General features: G+C 40.6%; 2 protein-coding genes across 6 annotated transcripts in view; both read right to left on the minus strand.

Moving 5' to 3' along the window:
• The window catches only part of LOC102225466 (laminin subunit beta-2-like), a 49085-nt gene extending 47605 nt beyond the window's left edge, over positions 1–1480 (minus strand). Inside the window, exons 1-2 of one of the 3 annotated variants that reach the window (XM_023332039.1) lie at positions 1210–1480; positions 809–866 (exon numbers count right to left, since the gene is read on the minus strand). In XM_023332039.1, coding sequence (XP_023187807.1) covers positions 809–839 — 31 coding nt within the window. In that variant the 5' untranslated portion in view covers positions 840–866; positions 1210–1480. Of the gene's footprint in view, positions 1–808; positions 871–1209 lie in introns of all 3 variants that reach the window. The other 2 variants (XM_023332035.1, XM_023332047.1) reach the window with 2 other exon arrangements.
• A 4086-nt stretch (positions 1481–5566) lies between these two features.
• Positions 5567–14718, minus strand: part of LOC102225728 (laminin subunit beta-2-like) — a 52328-nt gene continuing 43176 nt past the window's right edge. For all 3 annotated transcript variants that reach the window (XM_023332355.1, XM_023332351.1, XM_023332358.1), the window contains 12 exons: positions 14234–14448; positions 14042–14138; positions 12983–13355; positions 12724–12908; positions 11547–11794; positions 10523–10729; positions 10297–10441; positions 9982–10189; positions 8697–8838; positions 8399–8575; positions 7839–8001; positions 5567–6265 (listed from right to left, as the gene is read on the minus strand). In XM_023332355.1, coding sequence (XP_023188123.1) covers positions 6129–6265; positions 7839–8001; positions 8399–8575; positions 8697–8838; positions 9982–10189; positions 10297–10441; positions 10523–10729; positions 11547–11794; positions 12724–12908; positions 12983–13355; positions 14042–14138; positions 14234–14448 — 2297 coding nt within the window. In that variant the 3' untranslated portion in view covers positions 5567–6128. The remainder of the gene's footprint in view (positions 6266–7838; positions 8002–8398; positions 8576–8696; positions 8839–9981; positions 10190–10296; positions 10442–10522; positions 10730–11546; positions 11795–12723; positions 12909–12982; positions 13356–14041; positions 14139–14233; positions 14449–14718) is intronic.

The following is a 14718-nucleotide window of genomic DNA, read 5'->3' on the forward strand; positions in this document are numbered from 1 at the left end:
TATTACAATAAGCAGTGATTTCTATCTCAAGTCAACTATCTGAATGCTCAAGACACTTTTTGATTTTCGGTATATGAAAAAAACTTTGGCTGTAGCTGCAATGAGACAAAATCTGAGAAATCTGAAGTGGTATCTATACTTCTGCAGAGCACTGTATAATAATAGAAATACTTCAGTGTCACCACTTTCCGCCTTTTTAAAAGCTTTACTTTAACAACCTCGATCACATAAAATACCAAACACAAACACAGTCTGAAAAGCTTAGTGACGATCATATAGGTGTGAAATTAGTTTCTCTATTTGCGGATTCAGCTGGCCTGTTTTAGGAGGACCATAAACAGGGTGACACCTCCCACAGAGATGCAGAGAGACAGAACAGGGGATGACCTCGGAGACTCTGGGGGAGGGGGTGGGGGTGGGGGGCACCAGAGGTCCTAAAAAAGAAACATCTGCAATCTTATCTGTGTTCAGAAAGACACAGCAGCCAACCGGGTGGGAGCATGGGATCTGTCAGAACTTTTATACATCTTTTAGGAATAACAGGTGGGGACAATAAGAAATGACTGAAACTGCAATATAAGTTAGGCTTTCCACACAACTTCAGGAGATCACGCTGGAATACCTCTCAGATGAGCAAAGCAGCAACATTAAGGCGTATATCATCTCTAATCTGACATATATGCTCCATATTTTCCAGAGGCTAATCAAAGAAAGACCCGTGACGTGGAGATCCCGTTCACTGGATCACTTCTGAGGATTTGTTCTGCAGCAGAGACCGACTTCAAAGCTCCGTGTACAGTCCACTTACCGCAGAGGAGCATTAACAGCGCGGCTTGCATCTCTGAGCGCTCATCCACCCGGGCTGCCTGCCTGGGAAAGGCAACAATTTAAGTTCAAGTCAATGAATATCACCGCTATAGGAGAGCTTTAATGGTTTACATGACACATTTGTTTATTTCACGAAGAACATAACTTTATGAAGGAGTTTGGCTTCGTTTGCCTTTCTTTAATGAACTCTAGATGTCACAGGGAGACGCTCTTTTAATTTTTTTTTTATTATTATTATTATTTCTTCAGCTCAAACTTTGAAAGACTCATTGTTAATAAGAACTCACTTCCATAAGCGCTTCATTTAAAAACAAATGAGCAAGAGACTGTGTACAATATGTCTCTAAATGTTAGCAAACACCAGGGCGAAAGTGAACTCACCGTGTTTGTCCGGTTTCAGATGTTCGCAGCTCTGTTTCCCCTCCGAGCACTTGTTGCGGAGCTCCGTGGTGAGGGAGCCCTCAGCTCCTGCGCCTCTCTGTTGGAAACCCCGGAGCTGGACTCTCGCGGAGCGGAGTGGAGTGGCCAGGTAATAAGGGAGGTCCTGTGGGTGGAAAGAGGTGGAGTGGGTGTTAGAAGATGACACGATAGAAGACACAATGGAAGCAGGGTCACGGAGTCACGGTGAGTGGACTTGGGGTTCAGTCAGTTCTCTCAGTAATTCAATAAAAGTAATTCAGAAGTCCAGTGAGGTAGCCAGGTCAGGGATAAAGTAGTGGAGCAGTTTGAAGTAGCTTTAGTTTGTAAATCAGTGTCCCAAGCTATGAATATCATAGCTTGGGACACAGTTTATTATCTGAATCTTTATTTCAGATAATAAACCAATCAGTTTATTATCTGAAAATGAAGAGTATGGTACAACTGCAAAAATAGCAAGGCAACCTTTTAACCTAACAGGCTGTGCAGGGAAAATGTCATTTGTGGAAACAACCAAAAGGCCCATCAGAATTAGAAGGACTCTACATATGAGTAAATATGTTACTCGTAAATGTGACTTGTAACATATTTATCATAAGGGTCCAAAGTCCATACCTAAATCCAACCAAGGGTTTGGCTTAATTTAGTGTTTTACTAAGCCAAACACAAACTATTTGAGCATAGAAGTAACTAGTTTTTTGTTTGTTTGTTTGTTTGGGGGATTTTAAAGTGTAAAAGTGGAATTCCATCCGAATGCTCAGACAACAGCCCCCAAATGTCTCCAACAACGTTCAGTGAACGTCTGCAGACAACGTTCACCCAATGTCAAAATGAAACCTCATAAAACGTTCCGCGAACGTCTAGCTAACGTCCAGCTAATGTTCACCGAACTTCCATAGACAATATTTGCTGAACGTGTAATGGAGTTTCATTTTGACGTTTGGCAAAGGTTATATGCAAATGTTCGCTAAATGCTTCCCATTTGAACCACTGGGATTTTTTTTTATACCCTGTCTTATGATTCTTCCTAATTTTTTTGGTACTTGCTTGGTGTGCAAGTATTCTGAGGAAATCAGTTCAACATGAAGTAGGCTAAAATACCTCAAAATGGAGCTCTTCTTCCCCTAATCAAAAGAAATTCAAAAACAGATGTAAAAAAAAAAGTAATTGGCATCAGTCATTTTGAAGACTGTGGAATTCCAGCAAACAAAAGTGAGTGATCAGCCACAAATGGAGTACACGTGGATAACCTGCATGACTGTCCTACCAACATTACTTCAAGAGTAATGGTTCTTCCGGATTACTTCAAAAAGTAATCCGGAAGAACCTGGAAAAACATCTAGGTCACTGCGGGTCAATGTTAATTATGTCAACAGTGATATCAGTGGGAGAACTCCAAGATAAAAACCACAGCTGATGAAAAAGAGCACAAAGATTCAGCTCTGGGAAAACGTTCTGTGGATTGATGAGATGAAGTAGAAACATCTAGGAAGGTTTATTCCCTGCACCATCTTCTAAAACTAACTCAGAATTTATGAGAAAATGTCATCCCATTATCACACCATGATGACTAATGCCATTACCATTAGTAAAACAAGCGATGGTCAGGGGCGCCTTGCTACTGAAGGACCAGGACAATTTGTTAAAAATGCTGGAACCATGAATTCTGCTCTCCAGCAGAAGAATATTATGTAATATCTGGAAATATGTTCATGACCTTAAATTAAAGCTCATTTGGGTTAATCAGCAGGAGAGTGATCCAAAGCACACTTGTAAGTTTTGAAGTGGCCTTGTCAAAGTCTGCTCTTAAATATGATTAAGTTCTTTTGGCAATGTGGATGAGATGAGCAAAATTCTGCAAAGCAGAGTGGCCCATAATTCTTCTGCAGTCATGTAGCAGACTCATCACACAAAAACAGAACCAATCTGTCAGGTAAGAAATATTTTCTTAGTATTATGCCATGGTTAGTCCTGAAGACTAGGGAAATATTTACAAAAGGATCAGGCAACCTATTTATTTAACAAAGGAAAATGAATTCATTCTGGTTGTGATTTCTTTTGCTATAAAGTCCCATCACATGTTTTCCAGTCATCCCATGTATTTTGTCCTGGAGCAGGAATGCGCGCTCCCTGCTGGATGGATTAAATTCCCTTTGATTGTCCTCAATGAGCAAACCACGAGCAAGCTCAGGTCTCAGATGCTCCGTTTGCCTTCTCACTCTGAACTGTAGACTGGTCTTTCAGGTGGATGACATGAGTTGTATTAAAAAAAGAATAGATAGCTTTCTTTCTTTTATATCTGTTGCTACAGAGAACGGAAATCCTCTGTACTTGTTGGCCCGCTGCATTTTTTTCCCCTCCGAATCAGAATTTGCAGAAGTTAAATAGAACCACTCGTGACGTCAGAATTCACAGTTGAAAAGTTAAAGTTCCCCAAACCACCCCAGTCTCAATTTCAGTATAGCTGCAATGCAACTTCAAGCATAGAGACAGCTGCAGAAAAAAACCCTTACCCTGTGTTCTGCACATCCACTTACCCACAACGTACATCACAAGCAGGTTTGCTACATACACCTCATCTCTGTTCTGAGGCAGAGGATTTGCAAGATTATAGAAAACGCCATCTCAAACCTTTCATTCAAGAATAAACACTAAATATTCTCCAAAGTACATTTAAACTACAGAGATTTATTTAGGATTTGCACTCCTGACAGTTTATGTCCCAGTCACTTGTGGCAGTAACAGCTCTATACCTTTATCAAACTGTCGCCTGTAGTGTTTTGCAGCTGAGTTACTGGGTTGTGTTGCTAAAAGAAGTTGCCCTTTGTTGGGTATTAAATAACATACAAAAGTGTAAAAGTAGAAGGACTGGTACCTACAGCTATTAAACGCAAGGCCGCCATATTGGATTTTGAGGACTGGGTTGGTAAGAAACCTCGACTATCACAAACGATTTTTAACTTAAAGTTAGAAAATCTTCTAAGTAAAAATAAACACCCACTTAAATTGCATTTTCCCTTTTCACAGCTTGTTGATATGTACACATCAAAGTCCAAGTCCTGTTCCACTACTGTTTGTCACCATGTTGGGATTTGGAAACATTAATTATTTTCTTCTCAGTTAATGAGGTGGTGGCTAACTTTTTTTATTCAAATGTTTGAGAATTCCAGGGCACAGATGACACTGCAGCCTTTACAGAGAGTTGTAGCTCTGTCTAACAAGTGCAGGTGTTTGAGCTTAAAAACAAAGCCCTCTGTCATGATACACATTCCCTGTGCAGCTCGAGGACAGCCTCTCTTTGTTAAAACGTAGAGAGAAAAGCACAGACTGAGAATAATAAGGCAATGAACGAGGCGACGAGTGAGAAGCTACGTCTGCTTCAAGGCTGCCTCTGTCAATTATAAAAAAAAAAACAAGCAGAGGTCAATGTCAGTAATAAGCTCTAAGTTGTCTTGTAGTAGCGTTACTGCACTCACACGCACACACACACACACACGCACGCACACACACACACACGTGTGCTTATCACTTATCGTGGAAGCTGAATAAGTCCTAAACTTCTGGGGAAAAGATATACACTCTATCCAACTCCCAGTTCACTTGATATCTCAGTTATTTTTGATAAAGAGCAAAACTTATATGAAATAAAAATCTGGCTGGAGAAAGGAAAACGTACCAAGTCGAAAACAATAATAGAGTGCTCAGCTGAAAATATGCAAAATGATTTGAAATAAAAACCAAAATTGGAAAACTTGTGGGGAACAAAAGCAAAAGAAATTGAGACAAAAAAATAAATACATAAAAAAAATAACAGAAAATGTCCATTCACATATCAAACATTACCAACAATGGCAAAGATTCAGTGTTATTTAACACACACAAGGGATTGTGGAGCAACTTTACTGCATCGGAATGCTTGGCAAAGTTTCCTTACAAAATCCCCAAACATGATGAAAGACACCTGCTGGGTCGTGGAAAAGGTTTAAGAAGGGCCCACTCATTGACATAAATCAGAGAAAACTGAGTAACTGTGTAGCCATAAGAAAAATCACTAATTGAAAAGGACTGCAAGGAAGCATAGATGTTGGACCTTGGAACAATGGAAGAAGGTCTGGTGAGTCTAGATTTACCCTCTTTCAGAGTGATGGTGAATCAGGGTAAGAAGAAAGGGAGACCAGTCTGACCATTCTTACTGAAGCCCATAAGAAAAAAGACTGAGGACAAATTGAGGTACATGCTTTTTAAAGGTTAGGGCGCCCCTTAATGGTAAGAGATATAAATTACACTCTACAACCTCAAAATGTAAGAAACTCCACTAGAACAAGGAGAGACAAGTTTATATTGCAAGATCAGATTTATTCAGCTACCCAAATACATCTCTGATGAAATATCTTATGAGCAAAAAAAATGTTTTATTATATTTTTAAACAGAAAACATCAAATTTAGTTTAATACAAAGCTTTTCTCATATTTGTTAAATGTAATGTTCTGATACATTTGGTGAAAATAACTTTCCGATAACATATTTGATATATTTGTGAAATTTATTAAACATGAATTAGAGAAAGTTGCTGACTGTGGTCTGTACAGTGAAGTAAATGACCACTATGAGTAATCTGCTTGTTGAAATAGCTTAAATACAAATATCAAACACTGTATAGGCGATAACTAGGAGAGAACAGTTCAGTACATGAATATGGTGGTATATGGGCTATAACACTTTGACAGGTAGAATGTAAAACTTGAAATCCAATGATCATAAAGGAGGTAGCTCCTGAACAGCTTTTCTTTGTTAAAGGTGATGTCTGCCTGTTTCCAGTCGCAGCATCAGACTGAGCTGCTCCACTACGGCCACAGGCAAGACAGGTAAGATTGTGACATCATCACGAGCAGGTACTATATTTCTGCACTCCTTTCTGAATTTGGTCTCTCACATCAGTGGCGTTTTGCTTCAGGCCCTCCAGCTCCACAAGCTGCTCCTTCATCCGCTCCTCGTTGTTTTTCAATAATTCCCCTAGTTCTGCACAAAAAAACAAAAACACTGGGATTCAACAAGTTGAACAGCAGGACACACATATGGTCATCTGCAGGAAGGCATGGAAAAAGAATTGATGAATAAAAAAAGAACACAATGAGCTCCACTGCAGCTGGAACTTCGATTCAACAATTCAAATTGTTCAACAATACTTGAACAATTCAAAGTAAATAATGTTGGGTAGATTCCAGTTTCCAATGCTTTGTTTCCATTGAGCGATACAGCACAGGTTGGTGCAGTTCAGTATGCAATTTTATGGTCTGAGGTATTCGGGAGAGATTTCCACCATCAGTCGGACTGTCACTGAGCAGTTGGGCCGCACAAGAAAACACTTAGTGGTTTTATATAAATGCAACAACAAAAGTGGTGAATGTTTGTCACAGGTAGTGATGTTTTCCTGTCAACCAGTCAATGGATTGTCTTGTGCGACGTCAGAAGCTTCATCCCAATAACAACCTCATACAACCTGTACAATCTGTACCTCACCATTCACAGACAATTGTCCAAACCACAAAAATCTGTGCAGTACCTGCTTAGTGGAAACAACAAACAAGAGTACAATGATTTATTTACAGACATGGAACAGAGTAGAACCTTCCAAAATTACTTCAAGAGCATCACCGACTCTCAGCTACTCATAACGAACCCAGAACAACAGAATCTCAGGCCTTACTTACCTACAGGTCAATGTTCATGATACATTTTTAAGAAACAATCAAACATGGCGGTGGTAGTGTGACGCCTCCTTTGTCAGGACCTAGACATCTCTTCCTAACTGACGGAAAGATTAACTCTGTTCTCTTTCAGAAAATCCTGAAGGATAAACTCCATCTGTCAGTTCCAGACCTTAAGCCAAAGCATAATTTAATAATGATCCAAAGAACATCAACAAGTTCATGTCTAAACAGATCATTAAAAGAAAATTTGGCCAAATCAAAGACCATTCAAATGTGATTGGCATGCAGTAACTTGACCACATACAGGCCGTTCAGGTAGCTAAACTTCCCACCGTGGCTGAGCTAGAACAATTCAACAGTAAAAAAAGAAAAAGACTCATTGCCAGTCGTCTCAAACCTTTAATGACAAAGTATTCCCACCAATGTCGGCACAGACAGTTTTTAGATTTTAGGGCGCACTTACTTTTCCACATGAGGTCAGAGTGATTTGAATAGTTTTCTCTCTAATAAATCAAATCAAAGTTTGAAAATTAAATTTTGTACTTAAATCAATTTTGCCTGCTATAAAATGTTGTTTGACCAAAAACATCGAAGTGTGAAAAATCTAAAACAGAAGAATTCTGTACGGGGTAAATACTTTTCACAGCACCACCTTGAGTGTATTAAAAGACAGCTCAGCAATTTGGTCCACCATTTAGGACTAACAATTCTAAACATACTTATTTTGACGTATCAGGGAATTTTATCATGAACGCAAGACCAAACAAAAAATGTCAGAGAATCTGTGGCGATTTTTATAAGCACAAATCTGCATATAAAGATGATTTCCAAATATTCTGTACACCAATTTAAAGGACAGTTGCCAAGTTCTAGATACTCACTGTCAAGATCATTTATCCCATTATTGGCTTTACTGAGGAGATCGTCTGCAGCCTTCGTCATATCTTTGACCTTCTGTTGGATGTTGTTCAGACTTCCAGAGCTGCCAAGAGTCTCCATCTTCAACTGCAGCTCACGGTAACGTTTCTCTGTTACATTTAGCTCCTGGCAGAGCACAGACCATATTAGTTCAATGCGAACATGAAAACTTTATTTTGACTAAACAACACAGCAGTCAACCCCTAAGTGTCTCTCTTTGTTTGTGGACAATATTACAGAATTTTATGTTGCTTTTTAGAGCAACCTATTCATTTAAAAACTTTGTCTTTTTTGTGAAGATTATGCGCTGAAATTTCAGCTTCTTTTTAAAGACCATGCTATGAAAAAAAACCATCTCTGCAACTTTGATTTTGATAATAACTTTGAGAATTTTAGGGAGCAGGCACAAAAAAACATTGCAACATTCTGGAGGGACAGATTTTTTCACATTTGTGATATAATCCCAACATTAACGTTTCTTTACTCTTTGAACTGGACCTATATTGACTCCCTACTTACTGACCTGCTCCAGTGTGGATGCCTGGTGACTGGCGTTGTTAGCCAGGTTTATGGCGTCCTTTGCCATTAGTCTATTTATCTCTGTCTTGTTCTTTAGGGCTTCCACTCCCTTGGACAGATTGGTTAGACGCATCATGATGTCCATCTGCTTGTCCTCAAGCTGCACCAACCCATTTTCCACCTGCAATGCCAATTGTCACAATGGAGAAGACAAAGGACAAATGAAAGGATATGAAGAGACATGCTAAAACCCTTTACAGAGCAGTGGGTAAAACACCCTGCACAGATCAGTCATGCTGCACCTCAGCAGTGGAGTTCTTGGTCCTGTTCAGGTTGTCCCGGGCCTCCTTCAGGGCTGCCTTTGCTTTCTCTATGGCCACCTCAGAGACATTTAAGGCCTGTTTGGTGCTATTGACCAGATCCCTCACACCCACTGCTTGTCTCCTGGACAGGAATGACAGAAAAACAGTTTGAAATCAAACTATTAAAAACTTTAAGCTGCATTTTGGACCACATCAAGGTTATCAATGTTCTGAAGGGTATTGCTATAACCTATTAGCAAACTATGGGTAAAATATCAACAATAAGCTGTTTAAGTAAGAATAAACTTTAATAAGTTTTCTTAAAATAAAATCATACTGAGGATATTTTCACACTGATCAGTCCCCCAAATGATTTCTTGATTGTTTTTGTGTTGTTTTGCAATTAAAATTGCAGATCTTGTGATGCTAATTTAGAAACATTTGCAGTGAATTTGCAATATTTGTGCTTATGTATGACAGTAAGTGTGACTTTTTGTTACTTTCCATTGTGATCACAGACTATAACTCGACATCAAGGAAGCCTGAGGAAGCAGTGTAGCCAAAGTAAGAAATACTGCCACCTGCAGGTGGGAGTTAGCATCACTAGAACCCATTTTTATTTTTATTTTTTTTACAATTTTGGGGAAAACTTTGCAATAAGGCTGCACAGTGGCGCAGTTGGTAGCACTGTTGCCTTGCAGCAAGAAGGTCCTGGGTTCGATTCCCGGCCAGGGTCTTTCTGCATGGAGTTTGCATGTTCTCCCTGTGCATGCGTGGGTTCTCTCCGGGTACTCCGGCTTCCTCCCACAGTCCAAAAACATGACTGTCAGGTAAATTGGTTTCTCTAAATTCTCCCTAGGTGTGAGTGTGTGTGTGCATGGTTGTTTGTCCTGTATGTCTCTGTGTTGCCCTGCGACAGACTGGCGACCTGTCCAGGGTGTACCCCGCCTCTCGCCTGGAACGTAGCTGGAGATGGGCACCAGCAACCCTCCCGACCCCATTAGGGACAAGGGTGAACAGAAAATGGATGGATGGATGGATGGACTTTGCAATAAACTAACAATTATGCATTAGTACAAAAAATTTGGAGATCTGTTAGCATTGAATGAATTGCCGCGGAAAAACTGAGGGGAATGACTGATTTAATTTGGCAGAATAAAGGTGAAAAACTGCTTTGATTAGAAGGTTAGTCCCAGATGACAAAGTGTTTCTAAACGAGGAGAGAGACAGGGTCTCAATGCCTTCTGGAATTTTCTGGAAATGTAATGCTGGAAGTACAACTCACTCTGCCTCTTTAGCTTTATTCATCAGGTCTTGAGCATTGCGGATGAGCTGCGAAGTTTGATTCATAATGTCCTGAACGTTGGTGAGATTGGCAATGCTGCTGTTGATCTGGTTGATCAGTTTGTCCACAGTGGTCCTGTTGATCGGCAGCTTGATATCTAAGACCTGCTGGGCTACCTTCTGGATGCTCTCAGGATCTGCTCCCTCCTCTGCTCAGCACACCAGACAGACAGACAGACAGACCCCAAAAGAAAAAGCTTTGTTAATGTAATGATCGTCAGGGCAAAGTTCGACCTGAAAGCATCCATCCACAGACCTGTAAGGAAGTCTTTGATGGTCTTAATCAAGTCTTTAAGGTCTTTATTGCTTTTTTCAAAGTATTCTTTCTTCTTCTGGGCTTTCTCCAGAGCGTTCATTGTCCGGTTCTTCACATCCTGGGTCTGGGAAGCTATGTCCTGAAGCTGGGCCCAAGGAATAAAACAATCAAATACACCAGCCTGTGTACTAACAGTAGGTAGGATGGTTACTGAAAGCTTCACTACCTTCTTAGTGACGCCCTGCAGCTCCTTCATGGCAGCTTTCAGACTGTCGGTGAGGTTTGTGGCATCCTTCAGCGCAGTCAAAGAAGAACTCTTTGTCCCATCGCATCCCTCTCCTCCACAAACAAAGTTACCCTGATTGTCATGGCAACCACACCGGTTGTCAGAGCAGCTGCCATTTTGGCTGGCATTACTAGCACCACCACACACCTTAAAAGAGAAATGAGATTTAAAAGAAGTTCGACTACAAAAATAAAACACGTCTTAAGGTCAAAATTTAAAGCAATATATTCCTTAATATTTGTTTAATTGGGTTAAAAATGGTATGCAAAATATTCTGCTACAGGAACACACACAATAATTTAACAACACATATGGTTATGAGTTTTATTTTGGTGACTCAGGTGGCAAAGTTTATTTAGACTTTTCTTTACCAAACTTTTGTTTTAACCAAGACAGGTATTTAGAACTAAAATTATAGGTGAAACCGAATGTTTGACTATTATTATTCTCTGGTTCCTTGCTTGTATTGTCATTCATTCAATATCTTTATACAATAAAGTTTGAAATTACAGTTTGAAGTAGGTGTGGGCGATAAGACCTTAAAGTTTTATCCCAACATTTTGTGTTACTGTTGTGATCATGGGTGAATTGATTCCATAAATTAATTAACTTTATGATTGCTACAATTAATTAAGTTAATTTAATTAAGTTAATTAAGTTATTGCTTTGCTGTTTTACTTTTAACAGTATGGAACTGATTAAAAGGTTTTTAAAAAACGGATTGTTTCAATTAAAGTCAAAGTTGCAGAATGAGCTTCTATTTTGCAGTCAGAACCTCGTCAGTAATGAACCTCTGCACAAGTCACTGGTGTACATATGCTCCACTTTTCAGTAGTCTCATATTTTTGTAATAAAAATCATATTAATCTGTTTCATGTAGCACTGGGTATCTGAAACTGAATGTTGGGGTTTTCTGATAGTTCTTTTGGTTATCAACCTCCTCCTGAGTGTCTGCACTGTTTACCATTTGGCTGAGATGTCGGACCGTCTCACTGAGGTTTTGGGTCTTCTGATGCAGCTCGTTTAATGAATTGTTGTGAGCGGTTAGATTCCGGGGGAGCTCGTCCTTTGTGGCGTTCAGCATCTTCTCGGTAATCCCTCGATTTTGTTTGGATTGTTCAACTGGACTGGTAGGAAACAACACCGAGGCGTTGCACTTCTCCTCAGCCTGCTGTGACAGTTGGTAGTACTTCTTCACTTTGTCAAACTGATCTGGTGGAATACAGGAGCAAAGATATGCCACTTCAAAATGGGAAAGACGAGAAAACATGTGGCTACACACGTCACGGTAACAACCTTTGTTGGATGAGAAATGGTCTCAGTAATTATTGTGATAAACAATAATACTGTTATTTTATGACCATTTCCAAGTGTTACGTTGACAACTGAATGAAAGACCAATACATAAATTTCATAAAGAACTCTTAACACTGGAACTGAAAGATAATTTAAATATGCAAAATAAAACACCATTAAAAGCAGTAAATAAAATGGAAATAAAAGTCACATGTAACCAAAACCATGAATGGATTATAATATCTCTGTAAACAAAATAAAAAATAGTAATCTTCAAGCTTATTTAAATTGATCATTAATTGATTAATTGCCTGTTGCCAAAGGCCTACATGTGGCTCAAGCAAAGCAGACATGTGCTACTGATCATTCAGGAAGCAGCTACCAGAAAATATTATTCCATATCTACACTCAGTCTGTTACAAAGACTCACTCGGTTTTGGGTTTTGCTACCAAACCCAATGAGCAGGATGGCAAACTAGCTGAATAAATCTCCAAAGCTCATTTTGCTTTTGCTCTTAGCATTTTAGATGCATCTTGGCACCAACTCTGAAACAACAACCACTAGACCTCATTAGCCTGTAAGCTGCCTGTTAAAGAGGAATACCGGGAGGAACCGTTTAACTTCCAACCATCAACACTCCAAGTGGGGTTGGTGTGAAATAAAAGAAAAATATGTGAAAAAGTGCTTCATTGTCACTGTAAAGTATGCCATAGAACTGAAAAAGGGTCAGCACTGGTTGAATTTATTTTAGGGGCTATTACACATGACTGACAGGGGGTTACTATCGTTACAAGTGAAGCTGCATGAAGTGTGATATTTTTTTTTAAGATCTGCCGGTGGATACCTGAAAATCCTGAGGTCAGGTACTTGTCCAGCAGCTCCTGTTTGCGAGCCAGCGTAGCATTGACATCCATCAGTTCTTTCTCCAGGTCAGTCAGAGCGCGTTTTAAGACCTCATCCGCCTCTTTAGTTTTGTTTGTGTCTTGATCGATTCCCGTCAGACGTGAGTTAATGAGAACAATCTCAGGTCTGAAAGACATTTTTAGCATTTAGAGAACTGCAGGTGAGTGAGAGTCAGTAGATAAGTAGCTTTAGTTGCCCACCTGAGGTCATCGATGCTCTGTCCAATCAGCTGGTGGATCTGTTCCGTGTTCCCCGTATCAATCAGGTTTCGCACCTGGTTCAGCTTCTGCTCAAGCTCCATGATGCGGTTGATCCCGACTCCGGGCGTGATCCCGCTCTCCAGGATCTTCTGGATGGCGTACTGGATGTGCTCCAAGTCTCTTCTGATCTGGCACAAGTGGTCGTCCGCCTGATCGAAGCACTGATGACACGGGACACAGTTGGGGAAGACGCCCGTGAAGCCGCGCGCGCACTCATCGCACTGGAGCCCCGCCATCCCATCCTTGCAATCGCACTGTCCTGTCGCTCGGTTACACTGGCGTGTCTGTGAGCCCAGAGGGTGACAGGAGCACTCTGGAAGGAAGCAGAGAGAAATATGATAGTAATCAGCAGTGAACCGATTGCTGTTCCCTCGGCCAATTCCAATGAAAACTTTTAGGGTGAAAACTTGGAAGTTTCAAATATTTTTTCAAAGAGCATGCACCAAACTGCTTCAATTTCTATAAAAAAATTGGAGGAGCAGTATTATTTAATTTCCAGGAGTAACATAGAGAATATTAATTCTCTAGAGAATATTAGAGAATATTAGAATATTAGAGAATATTAATTCTCTATGTTACTCCCCCAGGTACGAGGATACGGGGGGATACGGGGAACGTGGAACAGATCCACCCGCTGATTGGACAGAGCGTCGATGACCTCAGGTGGGCAACTAAAGCTACTTATCTACTGACTCTCACTCACCTGCTGTTCCTTGCGCACATTTGTAATTGAAATCCAAACATGACTTAAAAGAAATTTAACTTTGCAATCTAAAGGCTCGCTAAGTCTTTAGATTTGCAAGCCTTCCTGCTCTTTTCTTAAAGAAAGCAGGAGCTTCTCTTTAAGAAGCTCTTTCCAACACCTCGCCTTCATCACGTCATCACAGGGACGTTTCCCCATTAAGCGTTTGTCAGAGCTCTGGGTTGAGCAGTAGTTCACATGATGAGCTCTGCAGACGTGCAGTTCCACCAGGTGTCTCCTTCTGCTTTCCGACTTACCTCTACACTCCACCTCTGGGTCGCCCCAGTGGTGCTCTTGGCACTCGGTGCAACGTTGTCCTCCGAAACCGGGCCTACACGGACACTGGCCTGTGAACTGCAGGGGTGATGGAAACATGCACGTCCTCATGATATTTTTCAAAGATTTAAATTGTTTTAAAATTATTTTTAGATGCTTTCGCTCTTCCTCACCATGTTGCACCGGTCCCTCTCAGAATGCCACTGGTCACAGTTGCACGGCTGGCAGCCTTCAGCCTGACCGTAATTCCAGTGGTTGGGGGCACACTGGTCACAGTTGTTGCCCATCACAGACCCCCTGCAAGGACAGGCCCCAGTGTAGTGGTCACAGAGACACTGTCCCTCACTGCAGGCTGACTCCACAGTGCCAGCAGTCACACAGGTGCACCCTGGGTAAAGGCAAAGGACAGATAAGGAGCAGATCTTGGGGTCTACTATGTGTCTGTATTTTCCACATATGCAGGCTGTTGTTTTTATGAGCAAGCAGAAATTTAATTAGCTTGAAAATACATTTTTAGGAGATCATAATTGTATGTGTGTGTGGGGGGCGTATGTGTGTGTGTGAGAGAAAGAGAGAGAGAGAGTTTCTTTTTTTCCATTTATGCCAACATGATTGTTCTGACTGGATGATATTTTGGAAATGTGAAAGTTTCAGAAAG

The sequence above is a fragment of the Xiphophorus maculatus genome, chromosome 1 (genome assembly GCF_002775205.1).
Source record: "Xiphophorus maculatus strain JP 163 A chromosome 1, X_maculatus-5.0-male, whole genome shotgun sequence".
In the NCBI taxonomy this organism is placed as follows: Eukaryota; Metazoa; Chordata; class Actinopteri; order Cyprinodontiformes; family Poeciliidae; genus Xiphophorus; species Xiphophorus maculatus.